The following is a 19013-nucleotide window of genomic DNA, read 5'->3' as shown; positions in this document are numbered from 1 at the left end:
CTCTCTGTGTGTGCGTGTGTGCGTGTGTGTGTGTGTGTGTGTGTGTGTGTGCTGAGGGGAGGAGTCAGATCAGTGATGTTCAGATGTAGTGATGGATGATTTTCCCTCTCTGTGAATGAGAGAGAGAGAGAGCACACGTGTGGGAGATCCAGCCTCCCTCTCTCTCTCTCTCCCTCTCCTACACACATACACACAGCTTTACCCTGGAGAAGGGGAACCACGGCACAAAGAGCACACAAACACACACACACAGGACAGAGATCTCCTGCGTCCTCTCCTGTCCTGCAGTTTATGTGTGTCCCGCAGTGTCCGCTGTGGGCTTTTGGAGATGCCGGACACCGAGCGCTCGCGTCCCAGCTCTGGACTGTGGATTTGGGCTCTGCTGCTGTCTCTGTTCCTCTCGGGACGCTCTGGAGCCTGTCCTCCTCACTGCTCCTGCACCGGATCCACTGTGGACTGCCATGGACTTGCCTTTAAAAGCGTCCCGCGAAACATCCCCAAAACCACGGAGCGCCTGTGAGTACCGCAAGGAGCGTTTGTGTCCTTATACGTCACTCCATGTGCGTGTGTTTGTGAATGGAGAAGGCTGCGTGTTTTGGCTTTAAAGGGATAGTTCACTCAGAAATGTAAATGTAAAGCGCAAAAGAAGATATTTCAAAGAATGTTGGAAACCGTGTTTCGGGTTTAAAGGGATAGTTCACCCAAAAATGTTCATTCGGTCATTTTTTATTCACCGTTTCAGACCTTTAAGAGTTTTTTTCCTCTGTTGAAGGTGAAAGAAGATATTTCAAAGAATGTTGGAAACCGGTAACCATTGGCTTCCATTGTTTTTGTATTTTTGCTTTACTATGGAAGTCAATGGTTACAGGTTTTTGGCTTACGACAAAAGAAAATATTTTGAAGAATTTTGGAAACTGTTAACAATTTCCATCGTGTTTGTATTTTTGTTTTACTCTGGAAGTCAATGGTTACAGGTTTTCTGCTTGCTTTTAAAAATATCTTCTTTTGCGTTCGAAGGCTGCATTATTTTGGGATTAAAGGGATATGTCACTTATTAATTCTGTCATTATTTACTCACGGTTTACTAGCTTTAGGCTTTTATGAGTTTTTTTTCTGTTGAAGGCAAAAGAAGATATTTTGAAGAATGTTGGAAACCTGTAACCATTGACTTCCATTGTATTTGTATTTTTGCTTCACTCTGAAAGTCAATGGTTGCATGTTTTTGGCTTAGAACAAAAAAAGATATTTCAAAGAATGTTGAAAACCGGTAACTATTGATTTTCATTGTATTTGTATTTTTGTTTTACTGTGGAAGTCAATGGTTACAGTTTTTCTGCTTGCTTTTAAAAATATCTTATTTTGCGTTTGAAGGCTGTGTTTTGGGTTTAAAGGGATAGTTCACTCATAAGTTCTGTCATTATTTCCTAACTGTTTATTTGCTTTAGACTTTTATGATTATTTTTCTGTTGAAGGCAGAAGAAGATACTTTGAAGAATGTTAAAAAACCTGTAACCATTGACTTCCATTGTATTTGTATTTTTATTTTACTATGGAAGTCAATGGTTACAGGTTTTGCTTCAAAATATCTTCTATTGCATTTGAAGGCTGTGTGTTTTGGCTTTAAAGGCATAGGTCACTCATAAATTCTGTCATTATTCACTCACGGTTTACTCTTTTCAGACCTTTATGAGTTTCTTTCATCTGTTGAAGGCAAGAAAAGATATTTCAAAGAATGTTGGAAACCGGTAACCATTGACTTACATAGTATTTGTTTTCACTACTATGGAAGCCAATAGTTACAAGTTTTTTGGCTTTCTTCAAAATATCTTCTATTGTGTTTTTAAGACTGTGTTTTGGCTTTAAAGGGATGGTTCACTCATAAATTCTGTCATTATTTATTAAAATAAAAAAATTCAAAGGGGGCTAATAATTCTGACTTCAACTGTATTTTAATGTTGTGTATTATTTAGCTTTAAAAGCTTGTGCTTTAGGTGTTTGAGAGTCTAAAATACACAAAAGTTGTGTCCAACAAGTTAAGGAAGTAGGAAATACTATTGAAAACATGTAAAAACATTTAAGCGCTATTATAAAATTAACTGAAAAGGGATGTATATGTACAATAAATCAGTATCTTATTGACTGTCAGCCAGTGGGAAAGTTATTTTAGTGATATTGATTTAATAATTGTTGTATTTAGATCATGTTGCAGCCATGTTTCAGTTAGTTGTTTTAATAACACTGTTAAACATTAGCTTTAATGAAATAAAATCAATAGCCATGATTAGTACTGTAGCTTGTAGTTTTGCGAAGCCCAAGTTCCCTTGTTTATTTCATTTTTCAATTCATTCATTCATCTTGCTTCGATGTAATCCTTTTTTTTCCATCATGGGTGCCACAGCGGAATGAACCGCCAGCTTATCCAGCATTTGCTTTACACAGTGGATGCCCTTCAATTTATTGTTTTAAATATATAATAAATTGCGTCATGGTGGCGCAGTGGGTAACACGATCGCCTCACAGCAAGAAGCTTGCTGGTTCGAGTCCCTTGATGGATAGATGGAACAAATGATGGATGGATGGAACAAATGACGGATGCATTGATGGAAGGATAGATGGATGGATAAAACAATGGATGGATGGAAGAAATGATGGATGGATATTTAGAACAATGATGTATGGAAGAAATGATGGATGGATGGATAAATAGACGGTTGAATGAATGAATGAAACAATTGACGGATGGATGGATGGAAGGATAAATAGATGGTTGGATGGATGGAACAAACAACGGATGGATGGATGGGTGGATGGATGGATAGAATGATGGATGGATGGAACAAATGACGGGTTGATGGATAAATAGATGGTTGGATTGAACAAATGATGGATGGATGGATGGATGGATGGAACAAATGATAGAAAGATGGATGGATGGAGCATATGATGGATGAATGGATAGAACAAATATATGGATGAAATAAATGACAGATAGATGGATTAATGGATAGAATAAATGGATGGAACAAATAACAAACAGATGGATGGATGGAACAAATGAGATGGTTAGATGGATGGAACATTTGATTGATTAATGGATGGATGATAGAATGATAAATGGATTGATTAATGGATGCTAGAATGGATATTTGATGGATAGATAGAACAAATAAATGGATGAAACAAATGACGAATAGATGCATTGATGGATAGAAAGAAAAATTATTTATGGAGAGATAGATAGAAAGAAGTATATTTTCGGTTTTCTTCTTACCTCCTCTACCGCGCTACTGTCCTCCAATGCAGCGGCCGAATTTAAACTTTTCGAGAATATTTCAGTTAACTCTATGCATTTGGCAGCATCTGATTTTACAGCCTTTTTTTGCTTTCTCTGAGGTTTTCAGCACCTTTCCCTTTTTCACGGTCGATCTCTGACAATTAGCTTGTGTTGCACTTACACTGTTTGCTTGACATTCTAGCCAGATTTTGATTATGTACACGTAACCTCTGATTGGGTCGGCCCCTCTCGAAACCAGCCGGCCATCACGATTGGGCCAAATGCTGAACGTTTACTATTATTATTATTATTATTAGCATCATCATCATAATATTTACATCTTGCACGGGATAAAAGCTGCCTGCATGTAAAAACAATACATATAAAAAATAATAACAAATAAAAAAAAAACTGACCGGCCCACATTTAAAAAAAATGGTGCACAAAAGTTGCCAGGATAGCCAGATGGATGAATGGTTGGATGATAGATAAAATGATAGATGGATTGATTAATGGATGGAAGGATGGATGGATGGATGGATAGATAGAACAAATGAATGGATGAAATCAATGGCGAATGGATGGATTGATTTATAGAAAGATAGATAGATGAATGGATGGATACAACAAATGGATGGAACAACTGACGGACAGATGGATGGATGAAACAAATGTCAGATGGTTGGATGGATGGAACATATAATGGATGGATGGATAGAATGATAGATGGAGTGATTAATGAATGGATGGAAGGATGGATGAATTGATGGATGGATGATAGATAGCACAAATGGATGGATGAAACAAATGAATAGATGGATTGATGAATAGAAAAATAGATAGATGAATGGATGGATAGAACAAACGGATGGAACGAATGACGAACAGACTGATGGATGGAACAAATGATGGATGAATGGATGGATTGTAGATAGAATGATAAATGGATTGATTAATGGATGGATGGATAGATAGAAATAAATTAATGGATGAAACAAATGACAAATGGATGGTTTGATGGATAGAAAGATAGATGGATGAATGGATGGATACAACAAATGGATGAAACAAATGACGGATGGATGGATTGATGGATAGAAAGATAGATGGATGAATGGATGGATACAACAAATGGATGAAACAAATGACGGATGGATAGATGGAACGCATGATGTTTGGATGGATGGATAGATAGTAGAATGATAGATGGATTGATTGATGAATGGAAGGATGGATGGATGGATAGATAGAACAAATGAATGGATGAAATCAATGGCGAATGGATGGATTAATTTATAGAAAGATAGATAGATGAATGGATGGATACAACAAATGGATGGAACAACTGACGGACAGATGGATGGATGAAACAAATGTCAGATGGTTGGATGGATGGAACATATAATGGATGGATGGATAGAATGATAGATGGAGTGATTAATGAATGGATGGAAGGATGGATGAATTGATGGATGGATGATAGATAGCACAAATGGATGGATGAAACAAATGAATAGATGGATTGATGAATAGAAAAATAGATAGATGAATGGATGGATAGAACAAACGGATGGAACGAATGACGAACAGACTGATGGATGGAACAAATGATGGATGAATGGATGGATTGTAGATAGAATGATAAATGGATTGATTAATGGATAGAAGAATGGATGGATAGATAGAACAAATGAATGGATGAAACAAATGACGAATGGATGGATTGATGGATAGAAAGATAGATGGATGAATGGATGGATACAACAAATGGATGAAACAAATGACGGATGGATGGATTGATGGATAGAAAGATAGATGGATGAATGGATGGATACAACAAATGGATGAAACAAATGACGGATGGATAGATGGAACGCATGATGTTTGGATGGATGGATAGATAGTAGAATGATAGATGGATTGATTGATGAATGGATGGATCCATAGAACAAATGGAAGGATGGAAGAATAGAACAAACGAAACAAATGATGGATGGATGGATAGACGGATGGAACAAATGACAGATGGTTGGATGGATTGATGGATGGATAGAATGGTAGATGGATGGATTGATCAATGAATGGATGGAAGAATGGATTGATGGATGGATGATAGATAGAACAAATGGATGGATGAAACAAATGAATAGATGGATTGATGAATAGAAAAATAGATAGATGAATGGATGGATAGAACAAACAGATGGAACGAATGACGAACAGACTGATGGATGGAACAAATGATGGATGAATGGATGGATTATAGATAGAATGATAAATGGATTGATTAATGGATGGAAGGATGGATGGATGGATAGATAGAATAAATGAATGGATGAAACAAATGACGAATGGATGGATTGATGGATAGAAAGATAGATAGATGAATGGATGGATACAACAAATGGATAAAACAAATGAAATGGATGGAATGCATGATGAATGGATGGATAGATAGAATGATAGATGGATTGATTAATTGATGAATGGATGGATGCATAGAACAAATGGAAGGATAAAAAAAATAGAACAAATGGATGGATGAAACAAATGATGGACGGATGGATAGACGGATGGAACAAATGACAGATGGTTGGATGAATAAATGGATGGAAAGAATGGTAGATGGATGGATGGATAGAGCAAATGGATAGATGGAAGGATAGAACATTGATGGATGACACAAATAACGGGTGGTGGATGGATGGATTGAATAATAGGTGGTTGGTTGGATAGGTAGAACAAATTTATGGATGGAACAAATGACCGATAGATGGAAGGATGGATGTATGAAAGAAATAGATGGATTGATGGATGGATGGATAGAACAAATGGATCGATGGAAGAATAGAACACATGGTTGGATGAGACAAATAATAGGTGGATGGATGGATTGAATGATAGGTGGATGGTTGGATAGGTAGAACAAATGGATGGATGGAAAAATGATGGATGGATGGATGGATGGATCAAATGGATGGATAAAACAATAACAGATGGATTGATAAATATATGGATGGATGGAACAAATGATGGATGGATGGATTGATGGATGGATAGATGGATACATATATGGATGGATGGATAAATATATGGATGGATAGCACAAATGAAGGATGGATGGATGGGTAAATATATGGATGGGTAAATGTATGGATGGATGGATGGGTAAATATATGGATGGATAGTACAAATGATGCATGGATGGATGGATAAATAAATGGATGGATAGCACAAATGATGGATGAATGAATGGATGGATAAATATATGGATGGATGGAACAAATGATGGATGGATATATGGATAAATATATGGAAGGATAGCACAAATGATGGATGGGTGGATGGATAAATATATGAATGGATGAAACAAATGATGAATGGATGGATGGATGGATAAATATATGGATGGATGAAACAAATAATGGATGGATGGATGGATGGATGGATGGATGGATAAATATATGGATGGATGAAACAAATAATGGATGGATGGATGGATAAATATATGGATAGATGAAACAAATGACAAGTGGAAAGATAGAAACAGACAGAACAAATGGCTTTTGGATGGATAGATAGACAACAGACAGACAGACAGACAGACAGACAGACAGACAGATCCTGCACAGTAGTGGTGTTGTTGTTTGTAGCGCCTCCAGCATGGTTGTGTTGATACTCGTGTGTGTGTGTGTGTGTGTGTGTGTGTGTCAGAGGTTTACAGGATCTGCTATCAGAGCGTTCAGTGTGTGTCCATCAGACTCCAGAGATCAGTCAGATGTAACTGATACTGCAGGACATTATGTTCATTGATTTACAGGATGTAATTCCGGTTATGGCTTCCTCACGTCAGCTTGCTTTCAGAGGCGCATCTTATGTTTACTCTCTAAGATTGTTTGTCATGTCGCAGTGCCTCATATCGCTGATCGTACACTTGAAGGAACGATCCACTCAAAGATTTAATGAAAGTTCTGTCACGTCAGTTCAGACCTGCATGACTTGCTTTTAGTCTGCACAAATATTTGACCAATCTCTGAGCGGTTCCCACAGATACAATTGAGGGGGGTCCAAAAGCCTTCTCACTCCAGAAAGTTGGTTGAAAAGTCCTAACTACTTGCACTGTCTATGATGAATAAATATTTGTAAATATAGATATGTTTCACTCATCAGAACATGAGTCACTTGGCATGTATGAATAAGCTATATCACTTGAAACATCCGCGAATAAAGCAGCGTTTCCATCCAATTAGTTAAAAAAAATTAAAAATTAAAAATCCAAAAAAAAAAATTACACCTATTACACTATTACACCTATATAAACCTATTACACTGGCACCAAATATAAAATAGAGAAACAGAATTTGCTGTGGTAGACGAAGTCACTGTGGTAACGGTAATAATAATAATAATATAAACATCACAATAATAATAATATAATTTAATATAATAATATAATAATAATTATAATTTAATAATAATAATAAAAACGTAGCAATAGTAATAATACTACTACTACTACTAATAATAATAATACTAATATAATAATAATAATAATAATTAAAAAAAATATAATAATATAATAATAATAATAGTAATAATAATAATAAAAATAATATAATAATAATATAAAAACATAACAATAGTAATAATAATAATATTATTAATAATAATAATAATTTAATAATAACAATATAAAAACATAATAATAATAATAATCATAATAAATAATAATAATAATAATAATAATAATAATTATATAATAATAATAATCATAATAACAACAATAATGCTAATAATATAATAATACTGAACCACTGTGATGACAGACTTTGGCTGAGGGATTTTAGAAAGCCCAAACCAACATTTCAGAAGTTTTACAATGTGGTCGCTCTGCTGATTTGTCAATTAGTTCTGTACCATTGGGCCAATTTTTATCACGTGACTTTTTTGATGCGAATGCTGGAGTTTATTTGTTTCCAATATAGTTTATGCTTATTTTTTCTTATCAGATCAAATGTTTGTCCTACTCAATTTTCAAAATTTGCCAATTCAGCTAAAAATTTTTAAATGCGATATTTCAAAATGCGCATAAAAATAGGTTAATGGAAATATAGCTATTAATCTCAAACTCGGTTCCCTGAGATGAAGTCAGATTATTGTTGTCATATCTGACGAACAAATGTCAGTATTTAACATTAATATGACGTTGGTTTAAGATGTTGGCTCAACGTTGGATTTTGGTCACTTTTTCCAACACAACCTAAAAACAACCAAATATCAACATCTAATGACAACCCAAGCTCATTATGGAAACGTAGCCCCGCGGACGTTTCTGGAGACCGCGATTAGTTTTTTTCGAGCGACCGCTGCGGGGCGGTGTGGCGCCGCTCCACCCCTCCTCTTTGCGATCGCCGGCCGACGGCTCGCCTCCAAGAGGAGGGCTTTCCCGATGCAACCAGTTTGTCCGCTTAGCTCACAGCGTTGCGTTGGCGGAGGCCCCGGAGGAGGAGGAGCCGGCCGCGGGGAAGATGACCGGGATCGAGTCCGGGGAACAGTGGTTCCGGAAATCAGGTAAAACAAAAAACAGAATCCGAAAAATAAGGGCGAGAACGCGGCGGGATCCGAAAACGTGGTCGAAATCGAAGACGAGGGCTTTTGCTTTTTTTTTTTTTCTGGACGGCTTTTGTGAACCGTCGCTCGGGTTTAGGGAAGGAGGAGGAGGAGGGCGGCCGAGTCGGCCGATCCGGCGGCTTTTCGTGCAGAACGGCGCGGGCGCGAACGGCATGGGCGCGAACGGCGCACGCTCACGAGAGGCGCCCGAGACGCGAAAAAGCGCGCACAGCGGCCTCTAGCGATCCGCGAAAACAAAAACCGCTCGAATACGTACCTCCCGGGACGTAAATCGCGGTCCGCAGAAATATCCGCGGGGCTACATTTTCCACAATGAGCCCGGGTTGTCTAATGATGTTACAGCTTGCCGTTGTGTAAATGTGACCACTATGACGTCTATCAGACGTTGCATTTTGGTTGCCAAACCTGACGAATAAATGTCAGTATTTGATGTCAAAATGACGTTAGTTTAAATTGTTGGCTCAACATTGGAGTTTGGTCACTTTCCAACACAACATAAAATCAACCAAATATCAACCTCTAATGATGTTTTGACATACTGTACTATAGATATTATAACAGAAAGCATGGTCCGCTTTCGGTTCCTTGCTTCGATGTGTCAAAGCAGCCAATGTTTGTAGGTACTGCCAGTCATTGTTCAAGATTTACATACGTTATTCTGTCAAGTATCACAAGCAATGAATCAAAATTCAACTGATTTCCTGAAATAAACTTTGCACTTGGTGATAATTGAACTCTCTGAACTCTCCATTCTCACTTTCTCTTTATTTTTTTACTTTGGAGAAGAGAGATTAGAGCAAAGTATCACGGTTTGAACTGACTCTGAAATGCTTTTCGTAATGGATTAAATAATACACATCGGACTCAGTGTGCAAGTTTTGTTTACGTGACGAATATTTTGCATATGAATACGAAAAAAAAAACATTTGCGAACATTTCGGACTTCCATGTGTCTTATTGCATTGTGAAAACTAAGTCACTAAGCGGACAGCCAAAGTTCATCAAAGTTTTCCAGGCAAAATGATAATCTAAAGATCCCAAGATGCCACCTTTTTAACTAAGCAGCTTTCTTTTGAACCTCTTGAGAAACATTTTCACCCTCACACCAAATTTCCAATTGCATTGATTCCTATTGTAAACACTGGATTTCACCTATTAATACTCACCAAACAATAGTAAACGCTATACCGACCCTCAAGGCGTAGACACTTGCTTCAATGGAAATAATGTTTCAGGACCAGCAATCGATTGGAAAAAGCGTGAGCTGAAATAAACAATGAAAAGGCATTTAGATGGGGTTCAACCCTGTTGAGCAATTAGCAGTGAAAGCAATATTGATAACAACCAGCGGCTCTGTAGTGAGGAGCACAATCCCTAGGCGATCCGCAGCAAAGAGAGTCATTTATCAAGGAGACTGCACCGGCCAAATAATATCCCCCTCCGTCCCATGAGCCTTGCCCCTGCAGCGGGAGAGAATGGAGCGTTATTTGAGTTGACTGGGGGGAGGCGGAGGGTCGGGACGGAGGGCAAAAGGCTGCCGAGGACTGCAACGCTACTCAAACGGCTCCGCATGATATCGCTGGCCAATAATAGAGTTCAGAACAGACGGGCTATTTGTGCACAGCCTGTTTTTGGCTTTGCAGCGAAATTAATTGGTGGTGAACGTAAACTGATTGATTGGACCATCGTGTTGTATATCTAGGTCATATTTCGGATGTTCTGTGAAAGGGAGCCGTGTAAACCTAGCTGTTCCTCAGAGATCGAATCAGGAGCGATTGGTAGGGGGCAAATATTGAAGGTCTAGGAATAGAGTTGCTGGTAACAGGGTTGACAATTTAGCTTTGGATCTAGATGTTAGCTTCAATGAAAATGAACTAAATGCAATATTAAACGTTAAATAAATGATTCTGGTTAATCTAGAATCAAAAGGGATTGGTGAGGGGCAAATAGTGAAGATCCATTAGGACTTGTTTCAGAATGAGGAATAGGGTTGCAGGTTACAAAAGATGTATCTAGATTTGGAACCGGATGTTGGTTTGTAGAAAAATATATCAAATAAATCGATTAAGTGTTTAATCAAACTAGAATTAGAGATTTAGTAGTGATTGGTGGGGGGCAAGTATTAAAGGTCCATTGGTACCCCCTGGACAGATAAGACAGTCGAAAAAAATGTGCTTAAAGGGGCTAGTAATTTTGACCTTAAAAAGGTGTTTAAAAAATTAATAACTGTTTTTATTACAGCCGAAATAAAACAAAAAAGACTTTCTCCAGAAGTAAAAACATTATCAGACATGCTGTGTAAATTTCATTGCTCTAGTAAACATCATTTGGGAAATATTTAAAAAAGAATAAAGTATTCAAAAAGGGGTTAATAATTCTGATTATATATATATATATATATATATATATATATATATATATATATATATATATATATATATATATATATATATATATATATATATTCATTTATTGCTGTCAATCGATTACATTTTTCTAAAATCAAATAATCACACTTTTTTTGCAATTAATCATAATTAATCACATTTGAAGGACTGAAACTTGCAATTTTGGCTATTCAAATGTAAAATTAATGTAAACGCAAGACAACAACTATTTAAATTAAAAATAAAATTGTTTATTCGAATTTTTGTTTAACTTGTAACACATATTTCTTCATGTAAACAACAAACCCACAATAAACCATCAAGTTCCTGGCTTGACAGCCATATTTATTACAGAAATAAAAACACAGGCATGTCAGTGTCATCTGAATTTCAAAACAACCAATGCCAATAAAGAAAAAAAAAAAGATTTCCTTGTTGGATTCTAAGTGGACTGCAAAAAAAAAAAAAAAAGCTAAAATACAGGCATTGCAGATTTGGAAAATGGAAAATAATAATAATAATAATAATAATAATAATAATAATATTAATAAAGTATTGAATAAAAACAATTGTACTCATTGTAAAGTTGTATTGCTGTAAGTTGAGAACATTAATTTTAAAGCATAAACAATTTTGCTTAGTCCTCCTTTACATTCAGCCAGTTGCTAAAACCATCCAGTCTGTTGACATTATCGGGGGACAATGTGGACCTTTTCTTTTGAACGATGTGAGCTGAGAGTGAGAACAGACTCTTCAGGATCACTTAATCAGCATATGGATTTCTGTGTCTAAATTTGTTTCCACTGGTGCTGTGACAAAGACATAAAAAGCATCAAGGGGTATATCAAGGCACGCACAGGTAGTTGAGTCACACCAAAGAATAATTCTTACATTGACTTTGGTCACACCATCTCTAAACATTTAAACAACTTTAAGGGATAGAGACGACGACGTTTAGGCATTTTTTGTTGTTGCTAGGAGGCGTGCACGCATGCATGCACTCACACACACACACACACACACACACACACACACACACACACACACACACACACACACACACACACGTTTAAGGGGAAAACACATCAAACGTAATGAAACATTTGAGAGTGCATGCTGAAAGGCAGAGGAATGGGCTATCTTTGACAGTTCGTGACATTATCTGGCACTTTCTAACTACATTTACATGGACATCAATACATGTAATTTTAATATGATTACGATAATTCTCTTGTTAAGAGCCTACCGACGATTTTTAATTACCTTAAAGGATCACGCGAGTCCAGAAATGCACAGGTTCGCCATGCGGTATCAAATTCCTTTAAAACAAAACTCGAAATATTTAAAATGAAACATACGAAATTAGAATAAACTGGAAGAAACGCTGGATAGCCTGGTGATGCGACATTAATTGTTTTATACTGAAAATTTCCTTCAAAAAGTGCTTCCTTGGTCTTATCCATATTTCTTTGCATGTTGAACCCACGTCGGCAACATCAGGAAAAAAACTGCAACTGCGTTAATTTAATGGGTCAAATTTTTTTTACGCGTTACATATTTCAAATAAATCACACTATTTTTGACAGCACTAATATATATAATATTTCCCAAATTATTTTGAACAGAGCAAGGAAATTTTCACAGTATGTTTGATAATATTTTTTCTTCTGGAGAAAGTCTTATTTGTTTTAATTTGGCTAGAATGAAAGCAAATATTAATTTTTTAAACACCATTTTAGAGACAAAACTATTAGCCCCTTTAAGCAATACTTTTTCTTGATAGTCTGCAGAACAAACCATCATTATACAATAACTTGCCAAATTTCCCTAACCTGCCTAGTTAACCTAATTAACCTAGTTAAGCCTTTAAATGTCACTTTAAGCTATATTGAAGTGTCTTGTTAAATATTTAGTCAAATATTATTTACTGTCATCATGACAAAGATAAAATAAATCAGTAATTAGAGATGAGTTATTAAAACTATTATGTCTTGAAATGTGGTAAAAAATATCTCTTTAAATTGGGGAAAAAATTAAACAGGGGGCTAATAATTCAACTGTATATATACATGCATACACATATATATTTTGCCATTATTGATTTATAATCTTGTCTGGAACCAAATTTAAATTTCTTCAAAAATAATAAGTTTATTTATTTTTGGTTATTCATTGGACTGTAACATGAGTAACAGTTGGCCTGTTTAATACTTGCCCCCTACCAATCACTACACAATCTCTGATTCTAGTGTGATTGAACATGTAATCAATTTATTTGATATATTTTAGAAACCAACATCCGGTTCCAAATCTAGATACATCTACTTGACTACACATACAGCGTCATCCCTGTAACCTGCAACCCAATTCCTCATTCTGAAACAAGTACCAATGGATCTTCACTATTTGCCCCTCACCAATCACTTCTGATTCTAGATGAACCAGAATCATTTATTTAACATTTAATATTGCATTTGGTCCATTTTTGTAGAAGCTAACATCTAGATCCAAAGCTAAATTGTCAACCCTGTTTCCAGCAACTCTACTCCGTCTTACTTTTTAATTTTTCTACCAAAACGATACATTTTTGACAGCTTTTTTTGCTCTCTTATATTTTCTTTCTGCTTATTACAGTCAATGTTTATAGTATGCAGTGTGATCAGGGTTTTAAGGGAAGGGTTAATAAATATAAAATAATTCAATCTCTGTATAAATGATGGCATTTGTACTTGGCATAAAACAAAGAGGGGAAAAATACATTCAAAGTTTGCCTGCATTCTCCACCAAGTATTCCATCTGACCGTATTATTTAACAATAGTCCAAATCACACATTATTAAATTTGGCATTCAGTGTTCATTAGATCTTCATCACACTCAGAACAAATGTTGCTCGGGTCATCAAAGTCAATACACAGTTGTTATCATTGAAAACACTTCCAACTGATTTGACATTGAAGACCCAACGTTTGCCTTTTGCCCTGGTGGAAACGAGTTGTAAATCATTAAAGCTGTTCAACCTTTGCACATGTAAAAGTGCTAATAATATCAAAATGGTTCACATGCATATTTCAAATGAGTGTCCCTGAGAAAATAAGTCGAGAAAACCACCCCAAAGGTTACTAGTTAATTAAATATGAAAAAGTTAATGATTAAATAAATGCAATTATTCATTCTCTCAAGATTACCAACTCTTCAAAATAAAGCCTTGTACATGCATGGATTATATGTAGGCTGTGTATTGCCACATGAATCTGTGACGCGCTATTAGCTGCTTATTTCCATCTCTCAAAGAAACCGTAGGAGATGAAGAGATCAAGCTGCTTTTGTGTCCAATTTTCCATGGTAATGGTCCCAGTGTCGTCGCAGATGCTGGACTAATTAAAGGATTAAAAGAGGCACCTCATCCACCACCCTGATTGGTCACACCTGGGCTCTTTTCCACAGTAGTGCCATTGCAGCCCATGTCCCAGGCGACACTAGTCTACATGTGTGCGTGAATGTGTATTTCCACTACAAATTTACACGCGCTAATAATGAAGAGAGCATCCTTTAGATGCACAATTATTTATTAATAATATTTTTCTACCCCTACCCCTTACAACCAAGGGTGATGTAACGAAGAGTCTGATACAGAGGGATTTATTTGCAGTATGTTTATTAAACAGAGTTTAGTAAAGAGCACACAGATGTTACTAGTGTGCGAACTCACATCAAACACAGTTGTATTAAGTCAATAGGCTGGCGGCAGGCAAACACAGGGTGATAAAGCAGGCATGGGTCAGAGGCAGGCGGCTAGGATCACGGTCGGTATTCAGGCTGGGTTAAAGACAGGCGGCAGGCAAGGCAAGGCAAGGCAAATATACAGTCAAGGTTAGCATCGGGGAAAGCAGGCAAGGAGTAGAAACGCTCAGTAGTGTTTGCAGGGGCAGAACAAGACTTCGCAATGATGTGTGTGTGTGTGAGCTGCTTATACGTGAGTGTGTGGTGATCAAGGGAATGTGCTGCAGGTGTGTGTCAAGCAGTGTCTGAGCATGACGTAATGTCAGTAGTCCGGTGATGATGGCCTCTGCTGGCCAGTGAGGGGAATGACTGGGACCGAGTCTGTGAAGGGGAAGGGCTTTAAAATTTACCCCCAAGAATTGGGACAGCACTTCAGCACGTGCACACGTTATCACAATCTCCTGCTTCATATGAGATCACAGATCGCGACTGCTGTAGTTATTCCAGTTGCGCTATTCTTTGGTATTGATCTTCAGGAAATCACTGAAGGCATATATCATGTTATTATAACGATCTAATGTGGCAATAAGTTCGTAACTATACTGTGCATTTACACTGTGGCCATATTCATCAATGTAAACACATCAAAAACAGCATTAACATTATTGCAGACACTGAACCACTTAAACTCTGCGGACCCGGTACCGGGTCCGTGACGTCATCGACTTTCGCTTTCAGATTTAAAGGGCTAGCGTTGCACCAGACCCCCGTAAGTGGTTTCGTTTAAAAGTGTAGAATCTATATTTTATGCACATATGCATCACTTTGGTTTTTATTCCACTGTATAAAAGTTATGTACACTTAAATACACAGTATTTTGGATACCCGAGATAGGTATTTTACATTGGTTCATATTCATATTTTTTTATATGACACATGTACAAGTTATAGCTCAAATGAAAGCTCTTGCCGGTGCTCATACAGTTCTAGCATTCTTTTTACTGAATTATATTCAAATGCCAAACAGTTGTTGAATGAATTGTGGTGTTTTCATGGCGCAGAAATGTAAACAATACATTCATGATCAATAAGCAGCCCCAGATAGCACAGACAGCTGTCATTTCCTACCTTATGCTGTGCCCATCAGGGCTATTCTCCTCTGTTTTTGAGGTGATGTGCATAAGTAATCCTTTTATATGTGATGTGGTCCAAACACAGTGAATTATGTTTGATCAAACAAAAGAATAGTGAAATATGAAAACAAGGATCAGTCTCTGTGGCTTGTACAGCACCTCTCATCAGTTGGAATACAATAACTTTTGCATAGATTATGGTGGAGACATTTTTCTTTTTTCCTATGATTAGACTAAAAGCTAAACCACACAGACCCTAAAATATACACTCTCAAACTTGAGTTTATTAAAAAAATACAAAAATTGCCTCTTTTTTTAGGTGTTTATTATAACACAGACGACATATACAGTTATTTTAAACACTTTCAATAGTGTTTTATGAAAATTCAAAGGGTTTTCCTTAAAATGATACCAAATTTTTGCATTTACACCTCTGCATGTGGATTTGGGAAGCTTTTAAATTTGGGTAGGCAAAATCCAGGCGGAAATCCCTAAATAGCAGCAGAGTTTAAGTGGTTAAAGCTCATCCCCAGCCACTAAACATTACTGACAGGGTATTCGAGTGTCATCGAGTGTTAGAATGTTGTGGGACTGCTGTCTAGAGTTATGATTAGGGATTATAGATAATTATTAAGCAGTTTTTATTTTAGCTGGGACACCCCTACCCCTACGCACAAAACGAGGGGTAGGGGTAAGGGGTAGAATTGGGATTGGGTCTATAGTGTTCATGGATTTGATTTCCAATTCTTAGGTTTTCTATATATACGGCCTGTGCATTGGTGCCAAAAAGTGTATAGGCAGACTAAATTAATCTCATGCTGTTCAGGGACAGACTATTAAGATATTAGTGAGCTTTCTTTGACGTCTTTACCTTGTCTTGTTGCTGATACTTCCCCCATAGCAAAAGTTTGCATGTTCTCCCTGCCTTCGCGTGGGTTTCCTCCGGGTGCTCCGGTTTCCCCCACAGTCCAAAGACATGCGGTACAGGTGAAGTGGGTAGGCTAAATTGACCGTAGTGTATGGGTGTGGGTGTGAATGTGAGTGTGGATGTTTCCCAGAGATGGGTTGTGGCTGGAAGGGCATCCACTGCGTAAAAACTTGCTGGATAAGTTGGTGGTTCATTCCGCTGTGGCGACCCCGGATTAAGAAAGGGACTAAGCCGACAAGAAAATGAATGAATGAATGAAAAAAATGTTGAATACTTCAGTATACTTCCACTTAGGTATGGTGCTTAAAGATCACTTCAACTTCTACTCAAGTCACTTTTTTGATAGAGCACTTGTACTTTTACTTAAGTCTGGGTCTCTAGTACTTCATACATCTCTGGACATTTTAAGGTCAATATTATTAGCCCCTTTAAGCAATATTAGTTTTGGATTGTCTCCAGAACAAACCACTGTTATACAATGGCTTGCCTAATTAACCTACCTTTACCCTAATTAACCTAGTTAAACCTTTAAATGTCACTTTAAGCTGTATACTAGAATCTTGAAGAATATCTAGTCTAATATTATGTGCTGTCATTATGGGAAAGATAAAATAAATCAGTTATTAGAGTTATTAAAACTATTATGTTCAGAAATGTGTTGAAAAAGAATATTTTAAACAGAAATTGTAGGAAAAATAAACAGGGGGGGGCGAATAATTCCAATAATATCTGAATGCAGCCTTTATGATGCAAGCTGAGATTGCATCACTCGGCGATGCAGCGTCAGACACAATGCACTCAATGGAGTGAGTGACATCACTGTGATGGGTGGGGCTAGAGGTGGGGTTAGGTGAGCAGATTGGATGCAGCTCAGATTGCACTGCACTAAGTCTGCATCCAGACCCGTCTCAATAATTCTGACTTCTACTGCATATATCAGAGATATATTATAGAGATGTCGCGATTAATGTCTTGCTTATGATTGATCTTTCTTATTATTTTTGAAGGGACTTGAATGCAAACAACCTCACGCACATTGGCAAGGATGACTTCGCTGGCCTGAAGCACCTCCGAATTTTGTATGTATTTCTATTTTTAATCTTAATACTCCTCAGTATTGTTTTATTTTATGCTGTATAGACGTTCAGAAATTTAATAGAACCCATAAAGAAAGCCAGGAGGCAGACTAAAGGCAGCCAAGAGCACATTTAACATTCAAACAATGAGCAAGTAAATAGATGTTTTTTTTTATATATATATATATTTGTACAGTGGGTGAATCTGTGAATCTGTTTGTAATCTCTGTTCTGAATATTGCTTTATTTATAGTAATAGTAGAATAGTTTAAATTATTGTATCAATCTACACAGGCACCTCATGGACAACCAGATCGTCTCCATTGACAGGGGAGCCTTCAGTGATCTGAAGGAGCTGGACAGACTGTGAGTTCTTTATTTTTTCTTCATTCCTCAAGCTTTACCATGATCATTTTAGCATTTCACCCGCAGGTTCTGTTTAAGTTGTCTAATATTAGGACTCCCAGAGCCCCTAATGCAATATTAATGATGGTCATTTTTAAAATTAACTCCCGTTTTACATTTAACAGGATTTTAATTTGCTCCTCTAAGTGATAATTAAAACATAAAATCCAGTGCTGAGGTATTACTGAAAATTAAACTCATACCTTTTAAAAATATGACTTGAATCCAGTCTGTTGAGGCTATATAATTCAGTTCCCATCATGCATTTCAACTTAAACTTCAAACATAAAGAGAGTGAAATAATGTCTAAACTAAGCGAGTTTGGGGTCATATATTCAACATTTTAACTTTGAATAAACATTAAAGGGATAGTTGATCTAAAAATGAAGATTCTGTCATCATTTCCTCACACTTGTGTCAAACCTGTTTGTGTTTCTTTCTTTTGTGGAACACAATAT

The 19013-nt window shown here is 36.8% G+C and overlaps 1 protein-coding gene across 2 annotated transcripts in view; it reads left to right on the top strand.

Annotated features, from left to right (window-relative positions):
- Positions 1-205: 205 nt before the first annotated feature.
- slit1b (slit homolog 1b (Drosophila)) overlaps positions 206-19013 on the top strand; it is a 94701-nt gene continuing 75893 nt past the window's right edge. Inside the window, exons 1-3 of one of the 2 annotated variants that reach the window (XM_087302940.1) lie at positions 206-516; positions 18082-18153; positions 18445-18516. In XM_087302940.1, coding sequence (XP_087159066.1) covers positions 329-516; positions 18082-18153; positions 18445-18516 — 332 coding nt within the window. In that variant the 5' untranslated portion in view covers positions 206-328. 2 annotated transcript variants of the gene reach the window in all.

This window comes from Danio rerio, chromosome 22 (genome assembly GCF_052040795.2).
Source record: "Danio rerio strain M-AB ecotype USA chromosome 22, GRCz13ab, whole genome shotgun sequence".
Classification (NCBI taxonomy): Eukaryota; Metazoa; Chordata; class Actinopteri; order Cypriniformes; family Danionidae; genus Danio; species Danio rerio.
The sequence above is the reverse complement of the archived record's forward strand: the minus strand, read 5'-3'. Positions and strand labels throughout refer to the sequence as shown.